This window comes from Lycium ferocissimum, chromosome 5 (assembly GCF_029784015.1).
Source record: "Lycium ferocissimum isolate CSIRO_LF1 chromosome 5, AGI_CSIRO_Lferr_CH_V1, whole genome shotgun sequence".
NCBI classification, from domain to species: Eukaryota; Viridiplantae; Streptophyta; class Magnoliopsida; order Solanales; family Solanaceae; genus Lycium; species Lycium ferocissimum.
In genome coordinates, this window is record NC_081346.1 from 71,916,421 (window position 1) to 71,930,438 (window position 14,018).

The following is a 14,018-nucleotide window of genomic DNA, read 5'->3' on the forward strand; positions in this document are numbered from 1 at the left end:
GAAGAATATGGGATTGTGAGAGATGAATGAGGGAGTAGCGAAGGTATGGTATAACTACACATAATGGTGAAATAACTCCTAAAAGTTATGGACATGCACATTATTATCATATTTATAACACACTGGGTATAATTTCTTATTTTATATATGATGTTAATATTAATGAAAATTCGGGCTTGAAAAATGTAGATAACTTCCTGCAATTGGTATGTTAAAAACACTCACATAACTCTTTTATGAAGAAATTTCCAAATATATTAATCTCCATTTTAAGCACTCTCTTTGTCTTCTATTACTACTATACTATAACTACATAGTAAATTAAATAAAAAACAACAAAAAATAAAAATATTCAAATAAAAAATATTAATTATGATTGTAATAGAATGATAAGTACTCTTTCATCCTTAACTAAAGCCTTTGAATAAGAGCATTAGGTATGTAGTCGCCCTTATTATATAGTGCTTTACCCCTACCAATAAATTTTCCGGCGCGAATCGAATTTAGTTGAATTTGAATGCGGTTACAATAAAAAAATCAAATAAATTATCCTTATGACAAAAAAAAAAAATCAAATAATTTTAATTATAAGATAAACACTCTACATTTGTTCCAAAAACATGTGATTTGTTTTTCCAGTCAAACGTCATTATAAATTTTCAGGTTTTGCAAAAACTTAAAAACTTTTCTCTGGGAGTATTTACATGAAAAAGAATTTTTTTTTTTTTTTTTTTTTTACAGAAAACCTTTCTGAAAAAATATTTTTGTTAGGCTTGGCCGCTTGGGAGTGAACGTTAAAACTAAAAACGTATACAAAGTTGTTCAAATTAGGGCTCCTCATTCTTTCAACTCTTCAGATACAAAGTTGTTCAAATTAGTGTACAAAATTTCCACCTTTTTGCTTTGCAAAGTTATTAAGGCATTAACAAGTGTTGGAACAAATATTGAGACATGCCTTCAATGGCTGCTAATAATTTTTCAAGAAACACTCATCATCAGCAAACAAAAGGGGACTTTTTTGCCAGGTATTTTTTTTTTACCAGGTACTTTTTAGTATACCCCATTTGTTTAATTTACTTGTACACCTTGTTGGTTCAATCCAAGAAGCTAAATTATGTTCAAAGGTTTGATTTTTTTGGTCAGGTTTCTACTTTTTAGCATACCACATTTGTTTATTTAGTTTATCTCTTGTTGGTTCAGTCCAAGAAGCTAAATGCTTCCATTTGTGGCTATTTAACTATGTATGTATTCAAAGGTTTGATTTTTTTTGGCCAGGTTTCTAATTTTTAGCATACCCAATTTGTTTAATTTACTTTTATCTCTTGTTGGTTCAGTCCAAGAAGCTAAATGCTTCTTGTTGTGGGTATTTAACTATGTATATGCACACGTTTATGTTCCAAGGTTTGATCTTTGTTGCCAGGTTTCTATGTTTTAGCATACCCATTTGTTTAATGTACTTATATCCCTTGTTGGTTCAATCCAAGAATCTAAATGCTTCTTTTTGCGGGTATATAACTATGTATATGCACACGTTTATGCTCGAAGATTTGATTCTTTTTGCCAGGTTTCTATTTTTTAGCATACCCATTTATTTAATTTAGTTTTATCCCTTGTTGGTTCAATCCAAGAAGCTAAATGCTTCCTTTGTGGGTTTTAAACTATGTGTATGCACGCGTTTATGTTCAAAGATTTGATTCTTTGCCAGGTTTCTACTTTTTAGCATACACATTTGCTTAATTTTGTTTTGTCCCTTGTTGGTTCAGTCCCAACAACAACAACGACAACGTACCCAAAGGAAATCCCACAAAAGTGGGGTTTGGGGAGGGTAGAGTGTATGCAGACCTTAACCCTACCTTGGGTAAGGAGGCTGTTTCCGGTAGACCCTCAGCATAAGAAACAAGCAATTCAAAGTAGGATGAAACAGAAATAACGAATACACCATGAAAACAAAGTAATACAACCGTCAAAGGACAAGAAACAACAAATAGTAACAGTAACAGAAATCGAAGGGCAAGAAACTACAAGAGTAATACTACAACCACTAGTATGGAAGGCTAAGTGGGACAATACTCAACTACCTACTACCTTTTTACTCTAATCTGTGTCCTCCAAAACCTCCTATCTACGGTCGTGTCCTCGGTAAGCTGGGATTGTGCCATGTCCTATCTAATCACCTCTCCTCAATACTTCTTCGGTCTACTTCTACCTCTTCTGAAACAGTCCATAGCCAACCTCTCACACCTCCTCACTGGGGCATCCGGGCATCTCCTCTTCACATGTCCAAACCACCTCAGTCTCGCTTCTCGCATCTTGTCCTCCACTGATGCCACCACTACCGTGTCCCGAATATCGTCATTTTTAGTCCTATCTCTCCTAGTATGCTTACATATCCATCGCAACATCCTCATTTCCACTACTTTCATCTTCTGAACGTGAGAGTTGTTGACTGGCCAACACTCCGCCCCATGTAACATAGTCGGTCTAACCACCACTTTGTATAACTTGCCTTTAAGTTTCGGTGGCACCTTCTTGTCACATAAGACACCTGATGTGATACGATGTGTGACATCACCGTCAATTTCCCCATTTCCTCCCAGAAACTAAAAAGTGCTTCCTTTTTAGGGTATTTAACTATGTATATGCACAGTTATGTTCAAAGGTTTGATCTATTTCGCCAGGTTTCTACTTTTTAGCATACCCCGTTTGTTTATTTTAGTTTTATCCCTTGTTGTGGTTCAGTCCAAGAAGCTAAATGCTTCCATTTGTAGGTATATAACTATGTATATGCACGCCTTTATGTTCAAAGGTTTGATTATTTTGGGTCTGAAATTTTTGCAGGAAGCAAAAGATTGAGCAACAGAGAAAAAATTTACCAATTGCTGCAGGTATTGCTTTAGTTATTTAATTTGAACCCCTTAGTCTAATGCCTGCTCTTTTTTGTTGCCTTTTTTTTTTTTTTTCACTCACCCTGTTCTGAGTATTCAATTGTGAGCTGTTTTTCAGTTTATTGACTGTTTTATAATAATTTTTTTGTTGGGAGTTGGCATTTTATTCAATTATTGTATGGCCTGTGGGAAATTTATTCTTTCTTGTAGTTACAGCCAATTTTATTTAGAGATTCTAGGTTACTGTGTAACTGCTCGAGATGACGGGGATTGCATTATTTTTCATTTTAAGGCTATTCTGTTGTTCCGTTTTCAACTAATCGGGGTTTTGGTTTGCTTTATTCTGTAGATTTTAATCTTACGTGTTATTTGATTGACTCTAGTTGAAAGGAGACTCTTGGAGGAGGTGCGGAACAATGACACTCTGATAATTGTTGGAGAAACCGGAAGCGGAAAGACAACTCGTAAGTACTTTGCTACACCTCCTCTTAGATTGACTGACATGTATTTTGAAGCAGAATCATTTTGCATTGCAGTACTTTAAGTACTACTTCAATGATGGTGGTCATTTTATGATGTTGCATAGTGTCAGTTCTAAGGCTTTCCACGGCTTCAGTTGGAGTAGTAAAAAGGATAACTCTTTTTTTTTTTTTTAACGAATATTGCATCTTTCTTCTTTATCTGTTTGTGTGTGGGTTGGCTTATGTTTGGTTTATCAATCTTTACTGAGGTGTATAAAGGTGTCTATCTGCCTGTTTGTGCAAATCAATCACTATAGAGCTGGTGAAAATTTGAAGATCGATGGCATATATGATTCATTGATTCCCTGGTGAACATGTGACAGATGATGTACGTGTGGATTTAGTAATCACAACACTAAATAATTTCTCAGGTTTATCCTGTTGTGGCCTATATCTTTGCAGAAATACCTCAGTATCTTTTTAAAGGAGGATTTTGCCGTGATGGTGGTATCATTGGGATAACTCAACCTAGACGTGTGGCTGCTATCACTGTTGCTAAACGTGTTGCTGAGGAATGTGGAGTTCCGTTGGGTCAAAAGGTTGGATATGCTATTAGATTTGAAGATGTAACTTCTGGCCAAACAAAGATCAAATATATGACAGATGGTTTGCTTCTGAGGTAATAAGGAAAAAAAAGTTTGATGCATAACATGTATGAGTCTCACTTTTCTTAAAAAAAATGAGAGTAATATACCCATGACTATTAAGACCGTTTGGCCAAGCTTCTAAAAAGCACTTTTGGTGGCAGTTTTTGTTTGGCTGATTAACCTGAAAAGCACTTTTGAGCAGCAATTAATTTAAAAAGTGTTTCTAAGTGCATTTTCCCAAAATGTGCTTTTTAAAAAAGTACTTTTGAGCAGCAATTAATTTAAAAAGTGTTTCTAAGTGCATTTTCCCAAAATGTGCTTTTTAAAAAAGTACTTTTGGGGAGAAGCTACTTTTTTCAGCTTCTCAAAAACAACTTCTGCTTCTACTCAAAAGCACTTTTCTTCCCGCAAGAGCTTGGCCAAACACCTCAACTTTGAACAAAAAAGCACTTTGGCCAAACCGGCTATATGGGCTCAATTTTTTGCATATATGTGGAGGGATTGTTCATATTCCATGTGGAGTTTACTTCACATCACATGATAGAGCTATATATGATTGAGTCCGGAACTAAAATGACCCAAAAAAAGGTGAAGTGAACCAAAATACCCCAAGAAAAAAACGTGGTGCCAAAATACCTTTAACGAGGAGAAGAGAGGAAGATTAATTTATATATCGAAAACAATATTGGACTTAACTGCAACGGCATTAACTACTATAAATAAAAAATAATCAAAGTACAACGTTATAGTCCAATAACACAGTAAATTACTGCGTCATTGTGCTCGTTCTTTTACAACTTCAGTAACACACTTTTTTTGTGTGTTCTTTGCAAAACCACCCCTTCTCTGACACTCTCCACGCCTTCTGTTCCCCACCCTTCCCTGACACTCTCCTTACACCCCCCCACCACCTTACCCCTTTCACTTAACCAATTTTCTAAAGTTTGTAGAGCCACTTCTTATATTATGCTTGGCTTTTTCTTTTTAATTTTTACATGTCGCTTAAGTATAAAAATCAAAATAAGCACTTACAAAATCTTTTCATGGAAGAAAAAGTAACAGCGTGCTTAAAACTTTCATTTAAATATTAGTTTTCATCTTTGTACGTTCTCCATAAACACAACGATGACATTGTAAGTAGAATTTACACATTAAAAAATTACATGAAAATGCAATCATAATTTTTCAAAATTGTTGGGAAAATAAGTAATTCGAATAGTAAAAATATTATTCCATATATTTAAAAATTGTGATAATATTTGATTAAGTCATTTATCTTGTGTACACCCTAAAAGATGAATTAAATGATATAAACTATTACCGCCGAAACTTTTAGATTTAGTCATGTATCTTTATACTCTTTAACATCAATAATTTCGTTCAATATATTACACAAAATTTAAAATATCCGTTTCAATTTATCTCTAGTGAACCTTTTCGGAGTACCTCCAAATCCATCACCGAAAGGTCAAACTTTATAACTTTGACCTTAATTTTGTCATAGGTTTTTCGAGTTTGTAAAAATAAAATTTATATATATTTAGAAACTACATAAAAAGTATTATAAGTCATGATAATTTATAATTCAAATAATTTAGAAAAAACGTCAGGAAAACATGGTCAAAGAACCACCTCGAAGACTCCCCAAATTGTAATAGGTTCATATAAATTGAATTAGAGGGAATTTTCTCTTGAATGTTATATACAAATTTTTTAAATATATGGAATAATATTTTTACTTTTCGAAATACTTATTGATTTAGTGTAATATCTAGAACTGTAATATAAACTAACATTAAAATATTATTATATTTTAAATTTTGTGTAATATATTGAAATTATTGATGTTAAAGAGTATAAAGATACATGACTAAATCTAAAACTGTAATAGTTTATATCATTTAATTTTAAGTAGAATTTACACAGATGGTTTATAAACTATTTCAGTTCCTTCAAATAATGTTAGTTTATAATACTAACATTAAAATATTATACTATAAGAAGTGGCTTTAGAAAATTGGTTAAAGTGAAAGTGGGAGAGAGGGGGTGGGGGGTGGGTTAAGGGGAGTGTCAGAGAAGGGGTGGGGAATAGAAGTGGGTAGTGTTGCAAATAACGCACAAAAAAAGTGCATTTATTGAAGTTGTAAAAAAACATGGCAGAATGACGCAGTGATTTACTGCTTATTGGACTTAATTGAGCCGTTACAGTTAAGTCCAAAAACGCAGTAAATTACTGCGTTAAAGTTACTTTGTATCATGTTTTTTTCTTGGGGTATTTTGGTTCACTTCGTCTTTTTTTGGGTCATTTTGGTTCCGGACTCATACATGATTATCTAAAGCTGTATCTGGAAAAATCAATTGACAAATGTCGGGTGACATGTCGCTTTTACAGGGAAGCATTATTGGATCAATACCTCTCCAAGTATTCTGTTATTATTGTTGATGAGGCGCACGAGCGGACTATCCATACTGATGTATTGCTTGGCTTGTTAAAGAATGTACAGAAAGCAAGGTCAAAATCTATTAATGGACTGGTAAATACTGATCATAATAATTCTACTAACAGTCATGCCTTGGCGGAAAGGACTGACAATCAGAATGACGGGAAAAAGTACAACCCATTGAAATTGATCATCATGTCAGCCAGTCTGGATGCACGAGTTTTCTCCGAGTACTTTGGTGGTGCAAGAGCTGTTCATGTTCAGGGACGGCAGTTTCCTGTCGATATATTCTACACGCATAAGCCTGAGACAGATTGCATAGATGCAGCTTTGATTACTATATTTCAGGTGCTTACATTGATCTTGTTGCTCCGCAAATTAGAGTTTGAACAGATTGACAGTGTCATTAAATTTTCAAAAGGCATAGCTGCTTTGTGCCTTTGTTGTTGCTTTCTCATAGTATCTTTTATCAGCTCATAGCTTGATTCGTTACTACATTGGCCTTTTTCCATAGCTAAGTTTAATGGTCCCTTATGTTTGAGGGTAGGTTCAAAATAGTCCCTTAAGGAGCAGAACTGTCAAGTGCATACTTAAGGGAGCAAAACCATTTTTGTCATTTTCTCTAGCATTGGGGGGTTCAATTAGTCAAGTTTACAGTTTGTGATGTTGCTGAATGTCTTATTTTCTGTTCATTCGTTTCCATTGTTTTGCTAGATACATCTAGAGGAGGGTCCAGGTGATGTACTTGTATTCCTTACTGGTCAAGAAGAGATTGAATCAGTTGAGAGGCTTATCCATGAACGCGTCCGACAATTACCTGAATGCAGTAGGAAGCTCTTAACTTTTCCCATATTCTCATCACTTCCCTCTGAGAAGCAAATGAAAGTTTTCATGCCTTCACCAGCTGGATATCGTAAGGTTGAATTGTTTCTTCAGATAGCTTATTTTTTGAATTTTGAGATGGATTCAATTTTTTTCTATATCTCGGGGTTGCATTTAAGTCTTGTGTGTAACAACATGACTTAAATGAACTTCTTTCATTGAATTGTTCAAACGATAAGTTAATAAGTATTTGCTCCGAGTTGGCAAGCTATGTCCATTAAAACCAGATTTTAATTCTTTCATTTGGTGTTTAGGTGATACTGGCAACAAATATTGCTGAGACATCGGTGACTATACCTGGAATTAAGTATGTTGTTGATCCTGGACTGGTGAAAGCACGGACATATGATCCTAAGATGGGAGTTGATTCATTGATCATTGTCACAACATCTAAAGCTCAAGCTCTGCAAAGGAGGTACTTTTGGGGAGAAGCTACTTTTTTCAGCTTCTCAAAAACAGCTTCTGCTTTTACTCAAAAGCACCTTTTCTTCTCCTAAAAGTGCACTTTAGGGGTTTAGCACCCGAAAGTTATAGTTCAGGGGGTAACGTAAACAAGACATAGTTTACGTATAATGATAAAAAATTTGTAGTTTAGGGAGGTTTTATCACCTGAAAGTTATATTTCAGGGGGGTAACATAAACATGGCATAGTTTAAGTATGAAACTAGTAAAAACGTGACAGTTTAGGGGGGGTTTTGATCCATTATCTCTTTTTGAAAAACGTTTTTCAAAATAAGCTGATTCTAGAAGCTTTGCCAAACAGGCTATAAATCACCTCTTTTCCTCAACTAAGTTTATTCAGAAGCATCTTTTGTCCAGCTTTTATAAAATATAGTAGTGGTTTGAACCATAATTCCGTTCTTACTTTTCATTGTTCAAGAATGCACATATACCAATAAGTCCTCACATGCATGGCATGTTCATACTCGTGCTTCATAGATTTTTTTATCTTGGATCTGTATCTACCACTTAGGTACAGATATCCTTCAAAGGGCCAACATAATATTGATGAGATCAACATAGGAAATAGAAGAACTGTAATTGTAACCCTATTTTTTTCCGAAGCACAGAAATTGTGTTTCTTTTCCGGGCAATATATAGAAGTTTAAAATTTTAAAATTGCAGTAAGTAGTGTATTCTTTCCATCTGTCTAATCTTTGGTAGGCGGAGTTGTTTGGTACTTGTATTGGTGGGAGGTAGGAGGTACCTGGTGGAATAATCTAGGTGCCCACAAGCTGGCCTGGATACCAATGTAAAAGAGACAAAGTTAAACCTAAAAATTTCTGTGAGAAGTAGGATTTATATATACAGGAGTGAAATGGATAACAGACCTTTGCTCTAGTTTGGTTATATTGTCTGTTAAATATCAGATCAAGGGCTAATTTCTTGAATTTTTTTTTATAGTGGGCGTGCAGGACGTGAAGGACCTGGGAAATGCTATCGTCTGTATCAAGAAAGTTTCTTTGAGAAACTTACAGATTCTACATTACCTGAGATTAAGAGATGTGATCTCTCGAATGTTGTATTGCAGCTCAAGGCTCTAGGCATTGATGATGTCATTAACTTTGACTTCATTGAAAAACCAGACAGGTAATTACCATTTACCCCAATGAGAGAGACAGGTTTTTCAGTGCATTTTGTAAGTATATTTGGCTATCAGCATTTATGATGCCTTTTCTTTGAACAGGACTGCGATAGTCAACTCACTATGGTCTCTCTACTTGTTGGGTGCTGTAACAGAAGAGAATAAACTTTCAGACGTTGGACATCAAATGGCCAGGCTACCCCTTGATCCAGTCTATTCTAAGGCTCTAATTGTTGCTAGCCAATTCGGCTGCTTGAAAGAAATGTTGATTTGTGTTGCTATGCTTTCGGTGGAATCTATTTTCTATGCACCACGTGAAAAGTTGGAAGAGGTACCCCTTTGTGCTGCTAGTTGTGATTCATCCCGCCCATTTTCCTCTATCTGTGTTGAATATTTCTTTAAAATTTCTATTTGATGAAAAAAATTAATTTATGCCAATCATCTGTGCCCAAATATCTTGTGTGCTCAAGATATAGTAAAAGATAACATCATGTTGATATAGATTTTGTCAGTTAAAGGCTTTTAATGAGTATGTCTAGTTGATAAATAAGGTGTAGAGCTTAAAGCATGACCCCCTTTTTGAATTTGGTTGAGACATTTCCCTTTGAAGGTTTGATTCTGCTAATGTTGATTTTGGCCATGAATCTACAAAAATTACCTTCAATATTTTGAACACCTAACCATTGCAGTAAATAAAAAAATTCATGTCGTTTTAGCTGTTCTAGTTTAGTTTTTTCTCTTAATTTCTAAATCTGACTTTTCAAAGTTCAAGTAAATCTTGTTGTATGAAATGAGGAATGGACTGTAGAAGAATATTATATGCGGTTTTAGCAACTGTCGTCAAGTATTATCTTGTTCCCATGTTATTGACTTTTCTCTTTTCCTGTGTTATCTTTCAACTTAGCATTCACCTCGAGTTTGTTGATGTGTTACACTATTTCTGGCATGTAATATTAATAGAAACACTCTGAACAATTTACCTGTTTTCGCCAGTCACGAAATGCGTTGAAAAGCTTTGCAAGTCCAGAGGGGGATCATTTGACATTGCTTAATGTATTCCGTGCTGCTGATGAGTTCCTTCAGAAGAACAAGACAGTAAATAGTGTAGAAAAGGCTGAAAAGAATCTTCGAAAATGGTGCAAGGATAATTATATTAACAGCCGCTCTCTAAAACATGCTCGTGATATCCACAGGTGATGCATATGTACTTCAACTTCAAGGAAAAAATATTGAAAAACTATTCTGCTATATAATTTCTTCCACCTCCATATAGTTTTTTGTCTCAATTTATGTGGCACGGTTCGGATTTCGAGAGTCAAAACTTCTTAATTTTGATTGTAAATTCAAACATAGAAGCTTTAAATTTTTTTAAATAAAATTTATATATTTGAAAACTACGTGAAAAGCACTATCACAATAGTTGACAACGTATTTAAAAGGCATATGAAAAAACCGTGGTCAAGAAAAACTCGTTTTACTCTAGAAATCTGAAAGGTCCACATAAATTAGGACGGAGGGAGTATATTCTTATGTCCATGCTTGTCATATTTCACTGTTATACGATGTATTTGCTTCTTTATCATTTGCCCGGGTCTTCCAAGCATGTGATATCTTAGGCTCCCTACTTATGTTTGCAGTCAAATTCTGAGGAATGTTGAACAAATGGGTCTTCGTGTCACTTCTTGTGAAGATGATACGCTTCTCTTCCGCAGATGCCTTGCTGCCTCGTTTTTCCTTAAAGCAGCTATGAAGCAACCTGATGGTGCATACAGGTAAAGATTTTGTGGTTGCATCAGTCGGTGTCTCTCTGGATTTCTGTTGAGAAAATGACAAAAATGATCCCTTATGTTTGAGGGCAGGTTCAAAATAGTCTCTAAAGTATATACTTAACAGTTTTGGTCCCTTAAGTCTCCCAAAAATTAACACTTTCAATCTCCGTCAAATATTTATCAGACTGTCAACGAGAACTAGGAAAAAAAAGGAAATTAGTTGGGACTAACATTTAGAGATACAATCTTTACAGTTTATGTTACTTTTGATTCATTTTTCGAGTCTGGTGCAACTTTTTGAGGTATAATTTATGCTTTTTTTTTTTTTTTTTTTTTTTTTTTTTGTATCCTTTAATGTCTAGTGCAGTTTTTTATGTTGCATATTTTAGAATTTGACTGAGACTTTCTTGGTGTTTACAGTTAATATTTTTCTTCCACTATTTTCGTCAAATCTAACAAACATAAATTGTTAAGTACTATTTGACGGAGACTGTCTATCGGAAGCAACCTCTTTACCCCACAAATGTAGGAGTAAGGTCTGCATACATCCTACCCTCCCCATACCCCACTTGTGGGATTACATTGGGTATGTTGTTGTACTATTTGACCGAGACTAAAAGGGTTAACATTTGATAAACTTAAAGTACGAAAACTGTTCAGTGCATACATAAGAGACCATTTTTGTCATTTTCTCGATTTATGTTATATTCATCTTTTCTAACAAAAGCAACTCTTGACATATTATCTATTCGTCCTCTTGGTATCTGACATTCATTTTATCTATTTACTGGCAGGGTCACATTAAGTGGTTTGATAGTTCAAATACACCCCTCTTCCGTCTTGTTCCGAGCCAAGCCAGAGTGTATAGTTTTTAATGAACTAGTCCATACTAATCATAGTTATGTCCGTAATGTTTCTAGAATCGATTATTTGTGGCTCATTGAGCTGGCTCCCCACTTGTATGCCGTGCAAGACTAAATGTGTTTACTACCATATTATTATTTATATTGGTAAGAGATCCCTTCCTTCATTGTCATATATTTTGGTTTTACCAATTTCTCAGTTCCAACAGCCTGATGAGATCCATGTGATTAGTTTTCATCATTTTTATGTTGTGAAGCCGCTTTGTAGTGAATGCTTTTTGCTTCTCTCTGAGGCACGCTGTGTCCAGACGTGCCAAAAAACAGGATTGAAGCGATGAATTCATATATTCCTCACTTGGCTAGTTCAGGAACTAAAAAGTTCTCGCTTCTGTTTACTCAGACACCTCTTTCTTATCGAAGACTTTGGTAGCTGGAACTTATCGACGACGACTCGTACAACTGCAACCTAGGTACTTAGGCCTAGGAGCTGATATCAGTCTACGATTACCACAAACCTCTATTTTGAAGTGAAGCGATTTCGTTCATTCCTGAATTGATAATTGCCAAAGGATGGAACCAAGTAATGGCACATCAGCATACCGATTCCTTAATAAGCATATGGAACCAAGTAATGACACATTAGCTTACTGATTCCTTAATAAGCATTCATTACTGGACTTTACTAGTAACAAGAAGGCACGATATATTTTATCTTGACAAGGATGGTGTTGAAGCTGGAGAAGTGTACATGGAGTAATATTTAGCACTCTGCACTTTTACTGATGCTGCGGTACTATCACTGGTTATCAATCTTTTTCGGGTGGGAAGGTTTGAATTCTTCATCAGAATTTATAATTCCTCGGAAAATGTGACTGCTTCGTAGAGAGCATTTTCCGTCCTTGGTGGGTTGGAGTTTTGAATTAGTCGGGCTAGTAGGTTTCAGATAGTTGATGACCATGAAAATGTGAATGGAAAAACTGTCTTGGATCGCAGTTAATCAACAAAATATACAAAAGTACCAAATTTTAGCCACTTTCTGGATAGACGGAGGAGAACAATTATCAAAGCTGGAGTATTTTGTCTTTCAGTGGTTTTTACTAATGCAATAAACTTTTATTACCTTCATTTTTAACAAGTTAAAACATACCATTTTCATGATCTCAACCTCGAAGAGACTAAACAAGAAATAATAGAAAGTACTCAAGTAAAAATAATATATTTACCTATTCATCACGTGTTGACCAAGTAGAACAACGCTTTACCTTTCTATCAATGGTATGTACCGACTTGTTCATAGAGACCGGCAACACAATCAATATCTCGAAAATATGAGATATGTGACCTGACATTGCGTATGTAGTAGAAGTACTTAGCGGATACAATCAAGTTAGGTATATTTAGCAAAGAGAGAAGATTGGTAATAGAAAGTAACGAACTAGAGACTTAGAGAGAGAGAGAGAGATTAGAAGCAAGCTTAATAAGGAGAATGCAGAACACGTGTGATACACTACACTAGGTGTTACCTGGGGCCGCATATCAGGCAGTTCAGACCTTTTCTTTGGTTGTATCAACTAATGGAGTCTTCCTTTCATTCTTCCCATTTCTAGTACCAATCTTTAACATTCTCAGTGCGTAAAAGTTAAATCCTTAACCAATAATATTATTTTTACAATTTTCAAGAATTGAGATTCATTAATTAATTAAATTTTTACCTCTGCATGATGTTCTTTATCAAATTTTTATTTTTATTTTAATATTTTCTTCTTCTACTACTATTAAGTTAAACAATGATGTAAATGAGACGGAGGGATGGATGTTTGTATTATTTTAACCTTAAAGGAACAATATTTTCAGTTACTAGACTTTTGCACAATTCAATTAAGATACTCCCGCTATCTCAATTTATGCGATGTGCTTTCCGTTTTAGCATGTCTTAAACATAATGATTCCTTTTTAAGTTTAAAAATATTTTACTTTTAAAAATTTGATGCTGAATCAAGTTGCATCACACAAAATGGAACAAAGAGAGTAGTATAATTTAAGCCCGTATATGTCAAACATAGAGTTTTATAACAATATTTTGAACAATTTCCTGATAGATTATTTCATTGGTCCAAGCAGGTGTGTTTTTTAACGTGAGGAAAGAGTTATTCAACTACATTTTAAATAGTGATGCGTAGGTGTTGAACAAGCTTTATCCTTCGATGTGAGATTTCCGGCGCGAATTCAAATGCGTAGGTGTTGAACAAGCTTTATCCTTCGATGTGAGATTTCCGGCGCGAATTCAAATTCAGTTGGGTCCTAATGCAGATATCGGACACCAGGCTGAAAAAAGAAAAAAAGAATGAAAGATAGGGCAACACATTTTCTAATTGGAAGGTCAAAATTACACTATTGCATTTAGGAATATATTTTTCTCTTCCACATCCTTTCCAAAACCAACGTTCCTATTGATTCATTCTACACTTCCTTGAAACCCAAAAAA

At 34.8% G+C, this 14,018-nt stretch overlaps 1 protein-coding gene across 1 annotated transcript; it reads left to right on the forward strand.

Moving 5' to 3' along the window:
- The first annotated feature begins 876 nt into the window (after positions 1-876).
- Positions 877-11,706, forward strand: LOC132057327 (pre-mRNA-splicing factor ATP-dependent RNA helicase DEAH10-like). The gene is made up of 12 exons (XM_059449885.1): positions 877-1,025; positions 2,839-2,885; positions 3,269-3,349; positions 3,809-4,025; positions 6,386-6,782; positions 7,149-7,352; positions 7,571-7,731; positions 8,721-8,906; positions 9,004-9,232; positions 9,895-10,094; positions 10,539-10,673; positions 11,465-11,706. Exons 1-12 carry the CDS (start codon positions 952-954, stop codon positions 11,646-11,648), a joined length of 2,115 nt encoding a protein of 704 aa, XP_059305868.1. The 5' UTR covers positions 877-951; the 3' UTR covers positions 11,649-11,706.
- Positions 11,707-14,018: the final 2,312 nt, after the last annotated feature.

Bases quoted from the DNA above. Each gene is read 5' to 3' on its own strand.
- LOC132057327 (XM_059449885.1), top strand. From the start codon at position 952: ATGCCTTCAATGGCTGCTAATAATTTTTCAAGAAACACTCATCATCAG. The intron at 1,026-2,838 runs GTATTTTTTTTT...AAATTTTTGCAG, and splicing joins AAAGGGGACTTTTTTGCCAG to GAAGCAAAAGATTGAGCAAC. The intron at 10,095-10,538 runs GTGATGCATATG...TTATGTTTGCAG, and splicing joins CATGCTCGTGATATCCACAG to TCAAATTCTGAGGAATGTTG.